We start from the raw sequence: 20,536 nt of genomic DNA, 5'->3' as shown, positions 1-20,536 counted from the left end.
ATGAAATATTTATTCCAGCCAATTATATTTATTTTACACGGTAACAGAGCAGGTTTCAAATGCTAATTCATTTTTTATTTTTTTATTTTATTTTATTTTTTTTCTCTCTGGAAGCCATCCATGTCGTCCTGTTTTTTCCTCACCATGGACGATTTTCCTTCCGAATGCACCGACCATTTTTATCTTCACCATTCCTATCACCCAAATCTTATTCTTATCTTCAAGAAATTGAATAGAGGCAACTACGCGACTTGGGGACGCGGTATGCATATTTCTTAGAGCGCCAAGAACAAGCTTGGTTTGATCAAATGCGATGTCAAGAAGCCGTCTTCCTCAAAAGATCTCGATGCACATGTTGCCTGGCCGTGCTGCGATGACATGATCTTCTCTTGGATTATTCATTCGATGGAGCTTGATCTCGCACAATTAATCCTTTTTCCCACATCCTATGAGCCGATCTTCAAGAGAGATTTTTGCAAAGCAATGCTGCCGTATTTTCCAACTCAACCATGACCTTGCCACCATTTCCCAAGGCTCCTCCTCCGTCTCTGCCTACTTCACCCGCCTTAAAGACTTCTAGGATGAACTCGCCTCCTATAGCGATACCCGCTCCTGCACTTGTGGCACTCATAAGTCATAATGACCGCCAACAGCTCATGCAGTTTCTTATCCGGATATGGACGTTAGGTTGAGTCCTAGCAACTCTGCTAGATGACCATACTTGTTCTGCAAGACATGCGATCTGATCCGGATATGGACACAATTAGATCCTATAAGTCTTGGAGTTTCTACAATCTAGCAATTGACGTGCACCATAAGTAACCACAACTCCTAAGAGGATGCAATATCTACTTCTAGGTATCCTATAGGATTATCCCAACTTAGAACAAGTATTCTATCCTAACAAGGTCTCTCTCCCCATTGTATAAATACACCTATTTAGGGTTCAACTATGATAACTCAAACTAAATGCTTGAATTCTCTTGTCCACTGCTTGAGTCTAAAATCATTCACTAAATTGACTGTCGAAGAGTTTTTAGCTGACACACCCCTCCCCCTTCCCCGACCCTTGCTTACTCACAGTTGTTTTATGCAAGTTGCTCGAATTTGTGCTTCCACCGCTCATGGAGGTGCACGAATTTGGTTCCTACAGTAAGCATCCATACGTTTAAACATTTGGCCCATCAATGTTCAGTGAACTTGTTCAAAAGACAAACATTTGTATATTCACCATGTGTCCAACAAGCGTAACACGAGACCCTGCTAACCTTAATGCAATATACACCAGCCTTTCCGGATATTCAATATCTAATTAACTTTCCAAATGGCTAGGAATTTTGTTTAAGAACTAAGTGACTATGGAATACAAGTCTCATTGCCCAAATCTTATTTAGGACATTGCTTACAACCTAAAATCCTGTGGAAACATTCATAATATAATATAATATAAAGCTAAACCTATGAATGAACCCTATTATTAATTAGTTAAAAATGGAGTTGTTACATAATATAATATTACGAAATTGGCCTTTAGGGCACAACTCCATGAATCTCCAACTCCAACTATTTAGGTGTCGATTAAGTTGCTTTTGTAACATTGTGTTAGTGATTGGGTTCCTTACATTTTCTGTAGTGTTAACTCTTTAAACTTGAAACTTCTTCTTCGCAGATTCTCTCATCTTTTAATAATGCTTTTAGATTTTTGTTTGGACGACTCATGAAACCATAGTTCCTTGACTTGAGCTAATTCCCCATTCGAATCATCTAATAATGACATTAGTGATCTAATGGTAGGAACATCTAAAAGTACATTGATAAACTTTTTTATCCAAAACAACCTCCCCATTAGCGTTTGAAGTAGAATCATATTATGTTTCTCAGATGGACAGCCAAACTCAGATCGAGATGTTGTTTTCATATTCTATTTTCATGAGCGAACTCACCAAATGGAGATGGACTGTCATTTAACACGTGATATGATTGTTGATGACACGATAGCTACTAGACATATTGATACGTCTTAGCAGCTAGCGTTGTTTACGAAGCTACTCGGAAAGGAGAAATTTCAACTATGTTGCACAAGTTGGGAGCTTTTGACATCACCTCTTCGATGTTAAGACAAATATAGTAAATTAGTTTTAATTGAATTACAATTGTAATTGTAATCCTGAATTGTAGGAGAATTTGTTGTTGTACAAGGTATGTAATGTATATATAAAATTTCCATATCAATGAAAGATTTATTCTAATTATTTTTTTCTACAGTATTTGAGTTTTTAGGGTAGGAATGAAGATTAATGCACGCTAGATGAATTCTATCACAAATTTTTACGATTCCAAGAAACACCAAATATGTTGATATTCTTCTTAGTTTTGGGAATCGGATTGGTAAAACCGGTACATGATTTGAAACTAAAAGATGTCGATATTATTGTGTGTGATCTAAATCTTTATACATTCAATTATTCTTTTCAAATGTTTCTGTGAGTATTCTCGACTCCAAAATGGTGAACTGTTATGGTGAAGTCACCAATTAGCTCCTTTTTAGAAAAAAAATTTTTATTTTTTTCAAATTTAACGTATCATTTACTAAATATCATTATATTTAGACTTATAAAAACACTTGTTATAAGTTACATATGCATGATCATTAATAATTTGCTTAGTTTCCATGATCAATTATACAAACAGACAACCACATTAAATCGATTCAAGTTAAAACAAAGTATCATCATATATTAGAGGGAAATTTGTAACCCAATTTCCTAGTGGTGGAACCCTTAGGTCAAATTGCCATCATATATCAAGAAAAGCATATCTACATGGAAAGCTTTTTTTATGCAAATAGGATAGTGGATTGATTAGATGCCATCCCAAATGCTTTGTGTTAGTGGGGATGCCATTAAAACTATTTTATTTTAAGAAATGTTAAGGAGACTCTTTCAAAAAGGATTATTCATAGACTTTCTGTCACATCATATTTTTAGTACAATGCTTTATAATGTTGGCATCGAAATTAATGTTAAACTATGAAATGTCAGAGAGTTTCTGAAAAATCCCACTTTAAGAGAGTCTCCTTAACTGTTATCTTTTATTTATTATAAGTCACTAGTTCCCCTTGGGGAATTAGGCATGGAGACCAACAACCACCATGTTCAATTTCAAACAGCCTATGTTCAATTTGTTACATATGTAATTATAGATATTCAATTTTTCTTTGGTTGGTATGTGAACCAGCTTTTTCTTTGTCTAGTTGGTAGTTACTAACTTATTATTGAGCACAGGGAAAACAGAGATTCAAAAGAGGGTGGTCAGAAAAATTGTGGACTCAAATTGTTTTAGTAAAATTAACTTTATTTACTTGTTTAATTCCCTTAACTTGCCTTGAAAATATTGTTTTATTTTATTCCAACCTAATATTCTATACTAAACGAGGTTTTAAGATTGCGTTTGTTTCGTGAGGTGAAACAAAACACAATGAGATAAAACTAGTTCATCCCACTTTTGGTACGACAAATAAAGTGGAACGTGCCTGTCTCCGGAACCGATTTTAAACTCCAATGCAGATGGTAGAGCACAATATTCTCTGCAACTTGACTAAGCTTACGGACAGTTGCATAATGGTAGGGCACAATATAATATTCTCTGCAACTTGACGAAGCTTACGGACAGTTGCATAATGGTAGGGCACAATATTCTCTGCAACTTGACTAAGCTTACGTACTGTTGCATAAAATTAGAGTGCATAGGCATCTGACAATAGAAATAGGTTAATGACATTTCTTTTCAAAATGTTGAAAAAATATTATAAGTGTGAACTCGTCTCATGTTTGGAAAAATACCAAAAACATATTAATGTGTGTTAGAACAAGTTTGACCTTCCTCCACCACCTTCTTCGCTTGCATCGCCGGAATGATGCAAGTGACTGCCATGATGGTGGCTGATGAGAGAGAGAGGAACAATTAAGATTGTGGACGATGGTGGATGTAGGTGTTTAGTTTTTTAAATCTTAAATGGGTGTATATCCATAAGATTGTCGGGGTAGAACAAGAAGTGCATATAAATTAAAAAAGTAGGTGTATTTGTAAAATTGTAGGAAGTCAATAAAATAATAATTTTTGGGAATTAAGTGGCCATAATTTTTATTTATGATTGCAACATCATAACCATTGAATGCTGGAAGTAAATCTATTGAGGTGATAGCCGATCTAATCCTCCGGCTGAGATCAAGAATTAGATTAGTAAATATTATCCACCGCTTGAATAATAAATAAGTAGGGAAGGATAACATGAACACATTAAATAAACTAATATGAGTAATAAATACACAAATATATAAAAATAGAAACAAAAATAATAATATAATGGGAAAGATTGTAGTGATGTAAAGGTAGGTAGTCACTGGGAAGTTGAACCCATAGGTATGTATGTACTTGACCATCTCCTACGTTATCCCCATTTTGTACTCTCGTCAATTATATTGTTTATCTATGTTATAACACGATGCGACAATATTTTTTATGTGAATACTCTTATAACAAATTTATTATCTCAGTGGCACAACTGATTATATAGATGATTGTTTGTTAAATAGTTATCACATAGTGTCACTGATTGAAAGAAGAATTCCTTCTCTAATACATATAACAATTTTCATGGCATGAATATGCCACCACTTAGCATTTTGTGTCAATTAATTGGTAATGCTAGGAAGACTAAATTTATAGACAAAGTTTTAGAAACTAAAGAACATGGAAGTTGATGATTGATTAATTACTTAAACGTTGATAAACGTGCTTATCATTATTGATGACACATCGTTTAGTTTGCAAATTTAATCTTTCTAGCATTATTCATAAAATAAAAACATGTGAATTAAAAAGTATACACACATATTTATCTTGTTATTACAAAACATCAGCATGACAAAGCATTCGTAGAGTGTACACATAAATTTCTCTTCTTCACACGTCGACGTTCAATGCATAAAAAAACATAGCCAAAATTTGAAGCAACGAAATGAAAAACAAAGAAAGTTTTGTCTCAACTCGACCCAATTGCCATATGAGAAAAAACAGAGGCAACTTGCTGATGTGGCGTCTTCTTAGTTGGTTAGGAGTAGTTGGGCCCACCATGACCTACGCTGCGGAGTTCTTTGGTTTTCTCAGTATCATGCGCACCAGGTCATCTGCCAAGCTCCCTTTTACCTCTCTCTATCCAACTCTCTCTTCATTTATTATTCTGGCTTTCTAATATTAAATATTTATTTCCAAGAAACTCTCCTCCCTATTTTTGAACCATACCAAACAGTAAAGGGATAAGCTCGTACAAGATTATAAATTCAAATTGTAACGTACCAAATTCAGAATCCCACAAAATATAATATTTCAGTTGACTCGTTACTTGTGACTTTGGGTAATTGCGAAGTGTAATTTTGTTTGTTGAGTCTCACATATAAGTGTAAATGTAATTATTCAATCGATCACATAATGATTTGTTTTAATATACGTACATAAGAGAGTATAAACTATTTAAGATAATTGTTTATAAAGTGAAATTATCAAACCAGATTAGTCACTAAACCAAATACTTTACTAAACACGCTAATTTTGATTTGTTATACCACTTTCTAATTCTTAAGCTGAACAAATTGAAATCATAATATTACATTGGTTAGGTGAGTTATTTGACAATAACCCTCTCTTAGTTTGGAATTTGTTTGATCATGGAGCCGTATATTCACAATCTAACAAGAATACTTGACAAATTTCAACCCTAGAACATAACAATATGACCTCTTCAACAAAAACTCATCCGTGAACACTTAAGCAATCTTCTTCCTAAGATAGAATCAACCAAGACACAAAACTCATAAACATTTTGTTATTTTTCGAACAAACGATATTATTTACACTAAAAAAGAAAAATGTGAGCCTATCCCATAATAACTAGCAATAATGTGATTCAAATTCGTTTTTAACAAAAATCTAACCTAAAACTTTTTACTTACAAATAAAGATTAATATCACTAAATCAGGTCATGAACATTTTCTAAAGCAGCTATTTTTGTCAATGTAGTGGCTTAGAAAATGTAAGGATATGAAGTGGGTCCCCGCCCACATTGATGAAACCCGGGACTTTGGGCAGAACTCAAACAAGCAACAAAATTCAACCCAGAAAACGTGGCTTACGTGCGAAACCCATTTCAGACCCCAAACACAAGAATATAGAAGTTGTTCTGTTTTTTCCACCCACGCCCGCCATTTCCTTCTTCTTTCTTCAATGGCTGCCTAGAACTGTTGCGCCATTTTCTTGAAAAAAAAAACCAAAGAATTCGGAACCTAGTATTGTGAGACGTGTCAGAGCATTAGTGGCGGTGGAGGTGGTGGCGGCGGCCATGTTGCTTGTCTCTGCTTTTCCATGTGCTTGGTTGGTTATTCTTTCACCTTTTTTCTTTCCCTTCCTTTATTGACCTTTCTTTCAGTCTTCTTGGTGCTTAAAGTTTGCGGCTGGGAGAATAAGCTCAAAGTTTGAAGAGCAAAACGGTGTTCAATGTGTGGCAAATAAGCTGCTTTTTTTTTATCAGTGCTTGTGGGTGTTTGCTAATCTGTGAGCATTTGATTTATGTGCTGCTTGCTTCTCCTCGGATCCAATTCATCAGGTAAGAGAAAACAATTGGTCCTCTAGTATTTTTTTATTGTATATTTTATAGATGGGTTGAACTGTTTTTCAGTGTGTCAGGACTCAGTGTTCCATGTTTTATGGCCACTTTGTGGCTTTTTTATTTTAATAATAGGCAACTTTGAGGCTTTAATTGTGAGTTTTATAAATATTATTTTGAATTTCCTTTCTGGGTTTTGTTTGTATGGAGGTAAGATGTGTAAAGATTGAATCTTTAGTCTTTCTGTCATCTTCCTCCTCAGTTGTTAGAGAAATTGTACTGTTCTGGGCAGAGAAAAAGAGAAATTGTAAGATGAACAGCTACAAATTAGGAGTTAAGTATTTTTGTTTTTATTGAATTAGAAGGTAAACTGTTATGTTGGTGAATCTTTAGAGCTTTTGAAGGTATTTTGAATTTGGTGTTGATTGGATAACATATAATAAATAAATAAATAAAAATCTCCAAACTTATTTTTTAAGATTGTGCTGGAGCCTTATGCTTCAAACTTCAGATTGTGCAAACAGTCTCAGAAGCATGGTATTTGGCAACCTTCTTCAATTTCTGGATTTATTTCCAAAGTTTCTGAGTTGATAGATAGTTTCATTGATATTTGGATATATTCGCTTAAGAAAAACTACCAAATTCCCAATTGATATCTACTTACTTCTGCAAATTGATAGCTTACACTTACCGCTTGGAGTATGTGTTTATGTTCAGGTTACTTGTAAGATAAGACTTGGACGGAGGGAAGTTATATAAGGCGGTCTACCAACCAATCTATGTAATTCAGTTTGAGGCAGAACATAGATAAAAAAATTATCTGTCATTGATGTGTGCTATTTGGTTGGGGTCAGCAGATGGATGATAAGTTTGTTGATGCTCAGAAAGACCAGCAGGGGCAAGATGATGCGTTGCGTAGATTGAGCGAGGAGCGGGAATTATCAGGAGAAGGTACTTTAAGTTCTTCTGGCTCAAAATTGAAAAGGTTGGTCACATGGTCAAATCCACAGCATGCACTAATTTCAAATGTTAAGCGTTTGCAAATTAGTAAATGTTGCATAAAAGGTTCCTTGTCTCAAAGTGGTATTGGCTTGGACAGTAGTATTCCAAAGCACATACTGAGCTTAGATGAAAAATTTCGTCAAAAATGCATGGAATTGATTCATATTAGTGCATCCAAAGTAGCTCGTTGTAATACAGCTGTGAAATTGAGCTCTTCAAAGATCAGTGCTTTGCCCGAGCGCTTGAATGTGGCTGAAAGTAGAAGTGGAGATACGTGTAGTTCTGCTAGATTCGTGATTGAATGTCCATTGGCAGCTGGAGGTGGGAGTGTAGTAATAAGCCCTGCCGGACAGTGGATTGTGGGTAGAGTTATGGGGAGCAAGAGTATTATGAATACATTAAAGAGCCCTTTGTTTCACCAATTTTGGCCTTTGGGTGGCAATACAGACTTGAGAAGAATAGACTGCAATAATGACAGAGGCTCGATATGCTATGATTTCACAGACTCACCTGGCGGATTTAGTTTCTCTTCTTCACCGATGCTAGAAAAGGAAACACCAATTCAGGGAAGCCATAAAAGTGAATCTAATGCTGGCCACAAAAGACTTATTTCTATCTGCAGCACAAACTCAGCATTGTCTGATCAATCTTCTGCTTCCACCCTTGCCACTGTTTCTCGGGGAATGCTTCAATGCACGTGGAAGGGAGGGAATCCTCATTTTGTTTTCTCCACAGATGAACAAAGGGAGGTCTATGTAGCCAACATGTGGAAGGTCAAGTCTGAAGGGGATAAGACTCTGGACTATATATATTTGTTTCATTCAGGAAAGGGTGGGCAAAAGGACCATGAGATTCGTGATAGTGAGTCACACCTTGTCGGTAAGATGAAGGTCAATAATTTGGTCTCCCTCTGCCCAAGCAATTCAAAGATCATGGAGACTGAATTTAATTTGTTTGGTGGTGGTATTGAGATGCACAATTCTAGCCATAACCTCAGGAAGAGCAAGGGGTTATCAAAAAAAGTGGTCGAAGCATTCAGGACAACTCACTCATCCAAACAAAGAACCATCTCCAAATTGAGTGGACCATGTTTCATAGTTGAAAATCCTTCTCGGGAGCCATGCCTTGATACAGGCAACAATCAAGATGCTCTATGTATGCCCAATTTGGTAGAAGAACATCTCCCTCCAAATTTCGAATTGGCTTCCATTGTTGTGAAAGACCATCTCCCTGATGATCGAAAGGAGGAAGCTGGAGGTTGGGGATTGAAATTTCTAAAGAAAGTTGGGAATAAGAAAATCAGTAACTCAGTGGTGGCTTCAGTACCTGTCGAATGTTGTCGAAATAATGGTGACTGCTCTACCAGTACGGATGTTCTAATCCCAGCAGGAATTCACGGTGGGCCAAGGACCAGAAATGGTGGTCCTTCAAGTCTTACTGAAAGATGGAGATCTGGTGGACAATGTGACTGTGGAGGTTGGGATCTGGGGTGCCCACTCACGGTACTCAAAACCAAATCAAGCAGAGAAGACATTTTTCCTCAATCCGACACTCAGGGGGAGTGCAAGTCATTTGAATTAAATAGAACGGTACGCCAATCTCCTACCTCCTCACCTCCCCCTCTTCCCCCCTTTTTGTTTATTACAACGTGACATAGATCATTTATTGAGCACGTATTAAAATTGACTTCATCCACACATGTTGATAATTTTTGTGAAGCCGGTGTTTGATATGATAAGTTACTTTACCGGTTCTAGTTGTCGAAAACTTCTCATGAGTCATGATAGACCTAATAATTTGAAAAGGTTATGTAATTCCTGAAAGAGATATTGTTTTGGACGTAAAATAGATCCTGCGGTATTGTATTCTGAGTTGAAAGAGAAGAATGAAATGCTTTTACGACTTACATGACGGGAACTGAAACTTGGTATTTAACTTTTGAGCAACTGAGTAATAATCTGAATTTGCACTAAGATGCTTGTCTTTCATTTCAATTCTTCAGGGTTCAGAGCATGGTCCTCCTGCATGGAGGATGTTGAATGTCCACGATGATTTGTATTTTGTTCATTTTCAACCATCTCTGTCAGTTCTGCAGTCTTTTGCAATTGCAGTAGCAATTATCCATACACAGATTCCAGCCCTCCGCCCCAAATGTACAGGCATTTTAAGTACCAAAGTCCAGGGTTTGAAAATTATGTAGTTTTTGTAACTTTTACTTTATACAGCAGTTGGTAATTTACAGTACATATGTTTTTATACCTTGGAATTGAGATGATTTCTGTTGAGTGTTATGGTTTTCGGTTACCATGATATAGTGATATCACAGTTTTCTGATACTAGGTTCCTAGGCTATAAACCCTTGTAACCTGCTCCTTTCTATTGAATGTACAAGATTGTGATATTAGATTAAGTGATGGCAAAACATCAAGCCAATTGAACAAAATTTTCATTTTATGTATACCTTCCTTCTTAACATGCTTGCTGTGGTTGCCATTAGTTCGTTGAAGACCATCTTCTTACATGGAATGCATCATTCCGGTGCTCACAAAGTAAGTTTCTCTCATCCTGCCTTCCTTCTGATGCTTGTTTTCATCAGGACATGTTTTAGCTGAAGAGCTTACGTTTGTCGTATTAGATTCTCTTGTAAAGCAGATTTTCACCCACTAGGAGTGCATCATAATCAAAAGTTAAAGGTGAAAAGCATGCCAATAGAAGCAGGTCAAGAGTTGTGGATTGCTGTGATATGTCTGGATTGTTGATCTACTACGAGTTTAATATCGTGGATGTTAATTAATCTAGCATATGCGTTTAAAGTGTGGTTTTATGGTTGGAAATTTCCTTGAGACATTTTTCCTCTTTGAGGTATTGTAACACTTAATTACTGAGAAAATTCATGTTCGGCAGTACTAGTGAGAAGTCAATAACAGGCATGATAAATTGTCCTTGTTGCTTATGGCTTATGGCTTTCCTTTTCGATTTAATGAGAAAAGGAGACGAAAAAGAGTGATGATGGTGTCGCACAAGTGCATTGAAACCACTGTTGGAAAGGTATGCTTTTTTCTTTTTCATTGCACAATTTTAGACCATCTTTGTTAACATCTGAGGTTTTCACATAAAATTATTCGACTATCTTTGTCCAAAATGAACATCAAATTTCTTCTGGTGATGTGCAAGTACGGCTACATATGTTCATGATCACAGGGCTGCTGAAATTGTAGGAGTTGGGTGTATAGTTTTTGTGAATCGTGACACAAGTTGTGGAAGAGAAGATAGAATTCGAAGATAAGGAAGGAATGAGTGAAGTAGACACAGAATCATTTAGAATTGCTTTCAATGTAGAAAGCACCGTTCCTCATTTTGTTAGAATCACATTTAACATCTTTCTACCAAACACTGCCAAAAATCAAACAAAATTGAACAACCCCAAAATTTAATTTGTAGCCTAAAAAACCAGAGGAACAGTATTCGTGACATTTGATGAGTACCTATTTGAAAACTGTACCTGAAGATTGAAACTTACGTCAAATAAATCATAAAAAAGCAGAAAATTAGTAAACCCAAAATTATAAATTGCATAAAATTACATCATCCACTTGAGTCATGCGTAAATACACCATCACACATAACAAATTTGCCTATATGACAGTGATACACAAAGTAATTGTTCAGATTCATGCGTAAATACCTGTATCACGTTCTGATGTTTACTTGTTGAATTTGCCCCTCGAGTCCTGACTAATGTGATCTTCTTCAGTGGCGCATGAGCTCGTTTCTCCAAAGTTGCTTCCTTAAGCATCCCTCTTTCCTGAAAAAATAGCCCAAAACATATCATATAAAGCATCAACGCTATTACTGCTCATTAAACAGGTATCACATACATAAGTTCTAAACCTAAAAGGCTTTGGATTTGTAGGCTTTGGTTTCCTATACTTCTCCCATTAAGCATTGCTGGCAACAGATGTGGAGTTTTCTTTCTGAATCTTATCTGCTTGATTGACTTGCATCATTGTTCAAGCGTTAAAAGGCATAAAAAACTATATGGGAGAAATGAACGAACACTAACACTCTGAAGATTCGTCATTCTCATATATTTGTAGCCTTCTTCAAGGCTTGGAATTATACAACTATTTTTTCCCTAATACTTGTTATTTATACTTGTACTGGATTTGCATCACTTCTTTTACATTAATAAAATTAGAGGATTGCACGTACTTCTTTTCGGACTCCAAAGACAACAAATTTTTTTTCTTTCAGTTATTCTAGTTCCTTGTGGTTGAATGGGACTCAAAGCTTCAGAGTTTCGAAAAACCTCAGAGCCAGCACCAATGAGCTTAAACATAACAGATAAGAGCTAATGAGATAGAGCTAAGCTACTTCACCTCTTCCATAATTCCACGTCGCCACCCAAGCCTAGACGTCCAGACATTGCCCAGATAGGTGTCCCATCTTGACCTGCAAGATTTACACAGAATTGCAAAATTCAGATCTTTAAATAACTGAAAATTCAGTTTTATGGAATAAGATGGGAAAAACAGAAATCTCCACGGATAATGCCCACTTTTATTCTCTGCTGTTTGGTGAAATCTACAGAACATAGAAAAATATATAAAAATAAATAAATTAAAAAAAAAAAAAAAAAAAAAAAAAACCCGAGAGGATTTATAGAGCTACCCCCTGAATTTAAGTGACTGCCCAGATCTCATTCAACTCTCAGAAGGAATCAAAAATGGTGAAAAGTTATTGAGCAAGGGAATGAGAGAAATGTGAAGAGAACATTATAGCTTCTATTAATTATCGTCATGCAAAAGAAAGCTTATTAGTCATCTCAATTACTCGGCTGGTCTCTCACATATCGTAGTGCAGGGTCCCATCTAAAAGAAACCCTGTTTCCTTGTATATGGCATATATTACAGGGATAATACTATGATAAAACATACATGTTTGATTAGTGAATTATCGATTGCTTAGTATTTCCGTAATTTTTAAATTTCAGTGAAACATAGTGCCTAATAATTGTGGCATAAATTAATTTTAAATTTTTCATCGCTCGTAAATTGTAATTAAATAAAACGAATACATAGTAATCATATCTCAATCACAGAATTAAGGAATTTCAAATGTCATAATATTTAACAACTACCATGCATAGTTCCTATATATATATATATATATATAAAGTAACCTGTAAGTACAACAGCTATGAGCATAAACTAATGAACATTTCCTTTAAAGACATAGTGCAGTATAAATTCTGTCACATAACATCACTTCGGAATGGGATTTAGTTAGAGGCAGACCTTCCCATATCAAATCCATTCATACTGATCACATGACGTTAAGAAAGTTTGACATTAAGAGTATATAATTCAGTCAATTATCTATGATATGTCAGTTCTATTCATGAAATACATGATACAGAAACCCACTTTGGTTAGATCAATGATTCCAACCACCATTAAATCTTCATAGTTTCCTAGTGTCAACCAAATTTGCAATCACTTGAAAGTTAATTTTTTTTGTGTGTAGAGTATGATGGCTTACCCAACTTCAGTGTCTTGAATACCTAAGTCTGCACATAAATGATCTCGAAGTTAGAGTTGAAACTCAGTTTAGTGTTCATCCCAGTAACTCATGCAGCAAACCTGTATGATTGATAATCTGAAGAAAAAAATATTATTATTATTAGTAGTGACATGCCGATATAAGGGTAAAACAAAAGATGGAAGACGAAATTTTGGATGGCAAAACAATAGCAAATATGATGAACATACAAAAAAAAAGCAAGTGAGAGGTAGTTTGAAAGCAGCAGCTCATTCCTTTCTGATGGATATGTGATATGTTCTCAATTCTAGATATGATCATAATATCAGCGAGTTTCAAAACAAGTGCATCATTCAGTGGTTTCAAAGCACTAGTTGACATCTCACGAAGAGCTTGCACAACATAGTTCCTTGAGCTATCATCCAGTGGTACAACAGTGCCATCAAGCAACTGAACCTTAGTGCTTTTCTCAAGCAAATTCTCTACAACACCCTTCACTAGCAATGACTTCTTTCCTGAAACAGAGTTGACCATTACAACTTTCCACTACCTCGCACCAAGATCATTCGGTCCGCGAGCACGTGGGTGTGAGGTTTGAGCGGTCTCTTAGTAAGAGTTGGATGAAGGTCTCAGTACCAAAGGTCAGCGGATTGTATCACCATCTTACTATAATTCATAAGCATCACATCGGTTATTTTCCAACGATATGTGCTCGTCTCAACGCATCTTCCACTACTTCACTTCGGAACCTTATTGTTGTGAGCATGTGGATGTCGAAACGCTTCTAGCAGATCTGTTTGGTACACTCTGGAATGGCACCACAACGCTGTCGAGGCAAGAATCGGAAGATCTTTACACTTCTCTTGAATGGTGTGTTCTCTCATGGGGTGTTTAGATTGATCACTTGCGAGTCCTTCTTCTTTCCACTAACTTTGGCCTTGTTTGACTAGAAATCTGCAACTAAGCAAAAATAGAGAGGTGGATTGAGCATTGCAACAATTCCCAAGAGATACTGCTTGTTGGGAAAGGTGATTTCTTGTTTTCTGCTTGCTTGGCTTGAGCTTTTGAGTTTACTATTAACATGGTAGCCACTTCTCTTGAATCCCAAGATACTGTTTTCAAATGGGTTCTTTACTGGTGAAACTTTAGAGTAGTTGGTTACATTTAAAAGAATTCAGGAGGATGAGATGCTTGGTGCTGAATAGAGTTTTTATGACGGCAGTTTCTATTTTGTCCGGTTTAAGTATGACACTTTTTGCGATGTGGTACGAGAGTTTCTACATGCAACACTGGTTGTTAGAGGAGTTATGCGAGCTTGTTTTCAGAGGATCGAATTTACGTGGGAATTAGTGCACCATCAGAAAATTTATGCTTGCTTATCGAGACAACAAATGTGTGATCGATATCGCGGGCGGCCTACTATGGTATTGATAAGTTATTCAATGGGTTCGTTAAGCAAGTGGGCAGGAAGATTCGTCTTCAGCAGTTGTTACGGAATACCACTCTCATTTTCCAATTTTGAATTTTCAGTATAGGTATTTTAACTTCCATCCTTTAGTTATTTGTTTTTGGCGTTACAAATGTTTTGGGGAAAACATCTTCTTTTTCAGTTTTAAGTTACGCACGAGTTTTGGACCTATATGTTAATACATATCTATTTTGATGCTATAGTATTTTGCGTACTTATTTTTTGACCTTACGTCCATATATGTTTTCGACTTTATATCTTATTAAAGTATGTTTCTACTTCTACACTGATGGGGAAAAAAAGTAAGAGCTTGGAGGCATGATAGAGGATTTTGCAGCTTGCTCGCGACGGTGTAGCATATTCTCTTTGATGCACCCACTCTGACTTGATTTCTCTTTATACATATACTCTTCTTCCTATTTTCGAGTACTTCAGTGTAGTAAGTGATTTTAAATTTCGAGACAAAATTCTTTTAAGGGGGATAGATTGTGTTTATACCATACTTGACGAATCCCGAAACTACTAAGCACCGGTCAACAGCATACCGTCAAGGACCCACAAGACTTTTCCTCCAACCAAGAGGCCAATCACAACACGACACATGTCAGTATCAGAAGCCAATCACAGTGCGACACGTGTCGATATCAGAGGCCAATCACAACACGACACGTGTCAATGTCAGAACAAAGCTAGAAACTCTCTTCTATAAAAGGGGATCATTCTCCCACAATAATCCCTAATGTCATTTGTACTAAACTATTCACTAGAACTCACTAAAAGAGAGCTTGAACCTATGTATTTGTGTAAACCCTTCACAACTAATGAGAACTCTTCTACTCCGTGGACGTAGCCAATCTGGGTGAACCACGTACATCTTGTGTTGTTTGCTTCCCTGTCTCTATTCATTTACATACTTATCCACACTAATGACCAGAGCAACCTAGCGAAGGTCACAAACTTGACACTTTCTGTTGTACCAAAGTCCTCGCCGATTTTGTGCATCAACAGATTGTAACAACCGGTCTCAGGATTTACGGAACAAAAAGGGTATTTTTGTATTTTCACTAAGTTTGGGGATATTTTCCTTTTAAAAATGGTTTTTGGGTCTTAAATGGTGTGCCCAAGGGGGCCCACCCCTGATTTGTCCCCCAGTTCCTTTCCTTTTTTCTTTCTTTTTCTGATTTTTATAACTCTCTCTCTCATCTTTTCTCTTCCCATAACCTCATCTTTCTCTCCCTCTTCTTCTTCTCTCTTTCTTTCTCCCGTGTGACTCCCGGACCTTTCTCTCCCTCTGTGATGTCTCCCTCTTTCTCAAATTTGTCACTCACATAAGCAACAACCCCAAACCAACACCACTGGACGTAGGAACCACGGGAAAACTCAAGCAAACCTTCATGGAACCCGAACAATGACGACGTCACTGTTCATCATCTTCTCCGATGTGTTTCTTGTTTTTTCAACTTTGGTAAGCTTCTAGAAACCCTTGGGTTGTGTTTTAGGGTTAGATCGAAGGTTGTTTCAAGTAGTTTATATGTGTGAATCGCAGAAAATAGCTCGAAGTAGCTTTTCCAAATTTTCCGGCAAGCACCACCACTTTCAAGGCAATTTCCGGCCAAACCACGTTGAGTTGGTTGGCATGCAAGGTATCAATCTCTTTGACTCGCTGAGTACTACAACTTTCCTTTTTGAATCACCCAATTTCGTTAAGTATCGAAGAAGTTATGGGCGTTTGAAGTTTGCCCAGAAACCGGCCAAAACCTTGGCCTGAAAATGGGTCAACCCGACGCATTAACCCAAGGTCCAACCCAATTACCCAAGCCCAAGTCTAAAATCCAAATCCAGGCCTTTGGGTCGGATCACTAAACCCAAACCCTTTAAGACCTAACCCTGTTTCCTTTTATTTAATTTTTGTTTATTTTTATTTTCAAACCTAAAACTCCCAAGCCCAAAACTCAGGCCCAACCCGGATCCAAGCCCAGACCCGATTGACCTGCTCCAACCTGGACCCGTGAGCCGTTGACTTTGAACCGGTTTGATTGTTGACCCGGTCAACGGTCAGCATTGACTTTAACTGTTGACTTTTTAGGTTTTCGTGCGGGACCCCTCATAGGCTAATTTCGACGTCTTGAACCTATTTCTGATGTCCGTTTTCCCAAATTTAATCGTTTGAGTAGAGTTTGACTAAATGTACCCTTTATGTGCTTAGGGGCAATTATTTGTGGCTTTTCTGTTTTCGCTAGTTGCGTGCCACCGAAGCATCCAAAGAAACGGAAACAATAGAGAAACAATGTGCAGGCTTCGAGGGCAGGGCTGTCCTTTTACGATGGAAAAGGTGGTAAAAATTTGGTTTAACAAACAAATTGAAGGGCATTTAGTTCGTACACTGCCCGTGAATAGTGCACTTGAGTTTGAGTTTAAGTATATGTATAATATAATTTCCAAAAATGCAACCATTGCTTGTCTGTCATATCCCAGTCTCGGCTCCGCCGTAGCACAATATTGTGCGCTTTGGGCCCCCGCCACGCCCTCACGGTTTTTTTTTTAGGAATTCACGAGAAACTTCCTAGTGGGTCACCCATCCTGGGATTGCTCTCGCCCGAACTCGCTTAACTTTGGAGTTCCAATAGAATCCGAAGCTAGTGAGTTCCCAAAAGGCCTCGTGGTATATGAAGGTGGGCATGTACATATAATGCACATCACCCCCTCTCTGTTGGTCGATGTGGATGTTACATTGTTTTGTAGACATATATGGATTGGTATAAAAGCATTTTAAATTCTTACATATGCTTAACTTGTTCAAGGTGTTTGGTGTATAGGAGGACGAGTACTGATATGTTGAGGAATCCTTGAACGATGATGACATAGATGGAAAGGACAGCGCCGGTTCAATCCCTAACGACGGCAACGAGAATGGGAATGATAACGAAGTTCGTGTTTGTAATCGAGGACTGGTTAGTTCATTTTCTCAACCAATCAAATGACTGAGCAAGTTCAGAAAGAATGGTGCTTGGAGTTCTCAAACATTTCTTAACAAAGATTTCAACATACTCTATTACAAGTGGACAAAAAACAATTATGCAAATTTAAATCAACACGCCATAGAGTCCTCTGTGGATCCTCCGAAAAGGCACACATCCATGTTTGTTTAGAATTGTTTTGCGTATAAGCCACCCACTCGTATCCACCCCACCTTTTTTGGTGTGTTTTAGATTAGCAGCCGGTGTTAGAAACTGAAAGCTACGAAAGCTTTGCTTAATATGTGATGAAGGAAATTATGTGAAAAACTGCATACAATTCATTGAAAAATAGTCTGACTTAAATAGAATTACAAATAATCAAATTGCAGAAAAATAGCAATGACTATCCCATGACTAACAATTTCCTATTCAACTGCGATTCTCCTAAGGAATGGGTAAAATCAACTGACTTCCTAATAAATAGGAATTTATTTACAATAAAAAACAACTAAAAACTTAACACCCTCCCTTAAAATGATTTCTATGAAAACAGTTTAGGGTTTAGACACCATCATGAAGGCTTCATCATCAAGCCCATCAGCTTCTACCTTCACAAAACCTGCCAATGCTGCCAACCTTCTTGCTCAAGATATTTAAATGAACACACTCAAAGTAAACCACGTAGTTTCTCAAATGCATCCAACTTGAGTGGCTTGGTCATGATATCTGCAACCTGATCTTCACTTTGGCAATAAACTAAATTAATGGTCCCTTCATTTGTAAGATCATGAAGGAAGTGGTATCTCACATCTATGTGTTTGCTTCTTCCATGTAGAACTGGATTTTTAGAGAGCTTGATTGCCGAATTGTTGTCACAATAGATTACTGTAGGTTCATGTTGCTGAAAGTATAACTCTTTGATGCGAGAATTATACGCGCACAAATTAAACCCTATTTGTGACAATTGTAGTAAGGATATAAGTAGGGATCGTTCTAACCGGGGATTAACTAGGGATACTAAACACTTGACTCAAATAAATAAAACTAACTTTTAAAACACTTAACTTACTTAACAAGAATTCAAAACAAGTACACAAGACTCCAAATACTTAAAACACGAAAATAAAACAAATACGAATGATTAAGACTCAACGAAATATGGGGAAAATGTGTTTGGGCAAGATTAAATTAAATGGAAAGATTATAATTAAGGGCAAAACGTAAATACAAAGGTGATAAAAATATGGATGATGGAATAGCCAAGGGGTTCTTCTCCACACATGTTACACTTGCATAAAATATTGATTCTCAGTTGGTCTTTCAATAAGTTGTGAAACTCAACACCCCGGGTTAATTAGGTCCGCTTAAATTAACCGTCAAGTTCTCCTTAAGTCAATGAATTGGATGGGTTAGCGCAACGCAATTCACCACATTCTCCAAAAGTCCTTTACGTGAAAAGCACAATAAAGATACAATCAAAGATCATTAAGCATTATGAAAACTATAAGTATTGACGAGGCATTCGTTACTATGGAATACGCATGAAACTTATGCCAAGAATTCGTTTAACACGATTGTTTATAAGCAACCTCCACTACTTGTGAATATAAGTTCAGAACGATTAGGTGAAATTCACTTATATTCTAGCGTCATATTTATGCATGAAAATTAAGCGCGCATTCTTAATAAACATTCATAAATAAGTTATCAATCAAACGGTTAAACAAATTGAATCCACAACTTATGAAATTCCAACGAAAGTTAATCAATTCATATTGCAAATATAAACATAGTTTCGAATCACCCCCTAGCTAAAGGGGGTTTAGTTCCTCATAACTTTGAAATCAAAGAAACCCCTAAACATTCCAACAACTCAAACTTGAATTGTATGAACGTTTAGGCACTCTTCTCTTCCATTCTCATACGTACAAAACAAAGAGAATTCAATTTAAACTTTGAAATCAAAGAAACACCTAAACATTCCAACAACTCAAACTTGAATTGTATGAACGTTTAGGCACTCTTTTCTTCCTCGTTGTTGTAGCACAAGGTCTAAGGTGAGCTTTGGGGATTATGTGAAGTGTTTTGGAGGGATGGGAAATGGTTGGATAGTGGCTGCAATGGAGGAGAAAAACTGCACAGAAATGGAAGGGGATTTGCGGCACAAGGGTTGTGTTTGTGTTGTGTGAAGTGTATGAAATGAGATGTGCATGAATGAATGAATGCTAGGGTATTTATAGGGGTAGTGGAGGGAACATATGGCTGTTTGTTTAAGCATTTGTGTGGAGGAATGATGGAAAAACAGCTAGGACACATGTGAAAACTGGAATTGCACAAGGGGAGCAAAGGGAACCCACGGCATGGATGGATTTGTGCATGTGTTGGCTGATTAAGATTGTGGAAATACAAGGGAATGCACGGGTTAGTTTTGAAGAAAAGGTGTGTGAATGGGGTAATTGAATGATTAAAGTGCATGTGGGTTGGATATTAAAGGATGGAATGCATGTGAATTAAGTTGGAAAGCTGGAATGATGAAGTGGGAGTGCACGGCATTGAGTGTTTGTTTGATGATGATGCATGTGATGGGTGGGAACAAAGGGGGAAACATGGCACAAGGGGGCTTGAATGAATGATTAAATGTGCATGTGGATTTAAAGAATAAGTGGTGGTGTAATGATGAAGTGAATGCATGTGACTTGTGAATACAAAGAGAAGGGGAAAAACTGGAAATGCTCAAGGAGTGCACGGCATTGGGGGGGGAAGAAATGATGACATGAAAGTGAAGGGATTAGTGGTGCATGTGCATGTGAGTTGAAATGCATATGTTTAAATGGTTGAAATGTGTAGATGATTATGAGTATGATAAGTGAATGAAAGTGATAAGTGATAATAGGGCTAGTTTAAAG

General features: G+C 36.9%; 1 protein-coding gene across 1 annotated transcript; it reads left to right on the top strand.

The window, feature by feature from the left end:
* Window positions 1-6,181: 6,181 nt before the first annotated feature.
* LOC137731135 (uncharacterized) lies at window positions 6,182-9,949 on the top strand. The gene is made up of 4 exons (XM_068470227.1): window positions 6,182-6,430; window positions 6,588-6,662; window positions 7,380-9,253; window positions 9,667-9,949. Exons 3-4 carry the CDS (start codon window positions 7,520-7,522, stop codon window positions 9,862-9,864), a joined length of 1,932 nt encoding a protein of 643 aa, XP_068326328.1. The 5' UTR covers window positions 6,182-6,430; window positions 6,588-6,662; window positions 7,380-7,519; the 3' UTR covers window positions 9,865-9,949.
* Window positions 9,950-20,536: the final 10,587 nt, after the last annotated feature.

The sequence above is a fragment of the Pyrus communis genome, chromosome 4 (assembly GCF_963583255.1).
Source record: "Pyrus communis chromosome 4, drPyrComm1.1, whole genome shotgun sequence".
In the NCBI taxonomy this organism is placed as follows: domain Eukaryota; kingdom Viridiplantae; phylum Streptophyta; class Magnoliopsida; order Rosales; family Rosaceae; genus Pyrus; species Pyrus communis.
The sequence above is the reverse complement of the archived record's forward strand: the minus strand, read 5'-3'. Positions and strand labels throughout refer to the sequence as shown.

Coding starts and splice junctions, on each gene's coding strand:
- LOC137731135 (XM_068470227.1), top strand. CDS start 7,520: ATGGATGATAAGTTTGTTGATGCTCAGAAAGACCAGCAGGGGCAAGAT. Junction 9,254..9,666: donor CATTTGAATTAAATAGAACG/GTACGCCAATCT, acceptor TCAATTCTTCAG/GGTTCAGAGCATGGTCCTCC.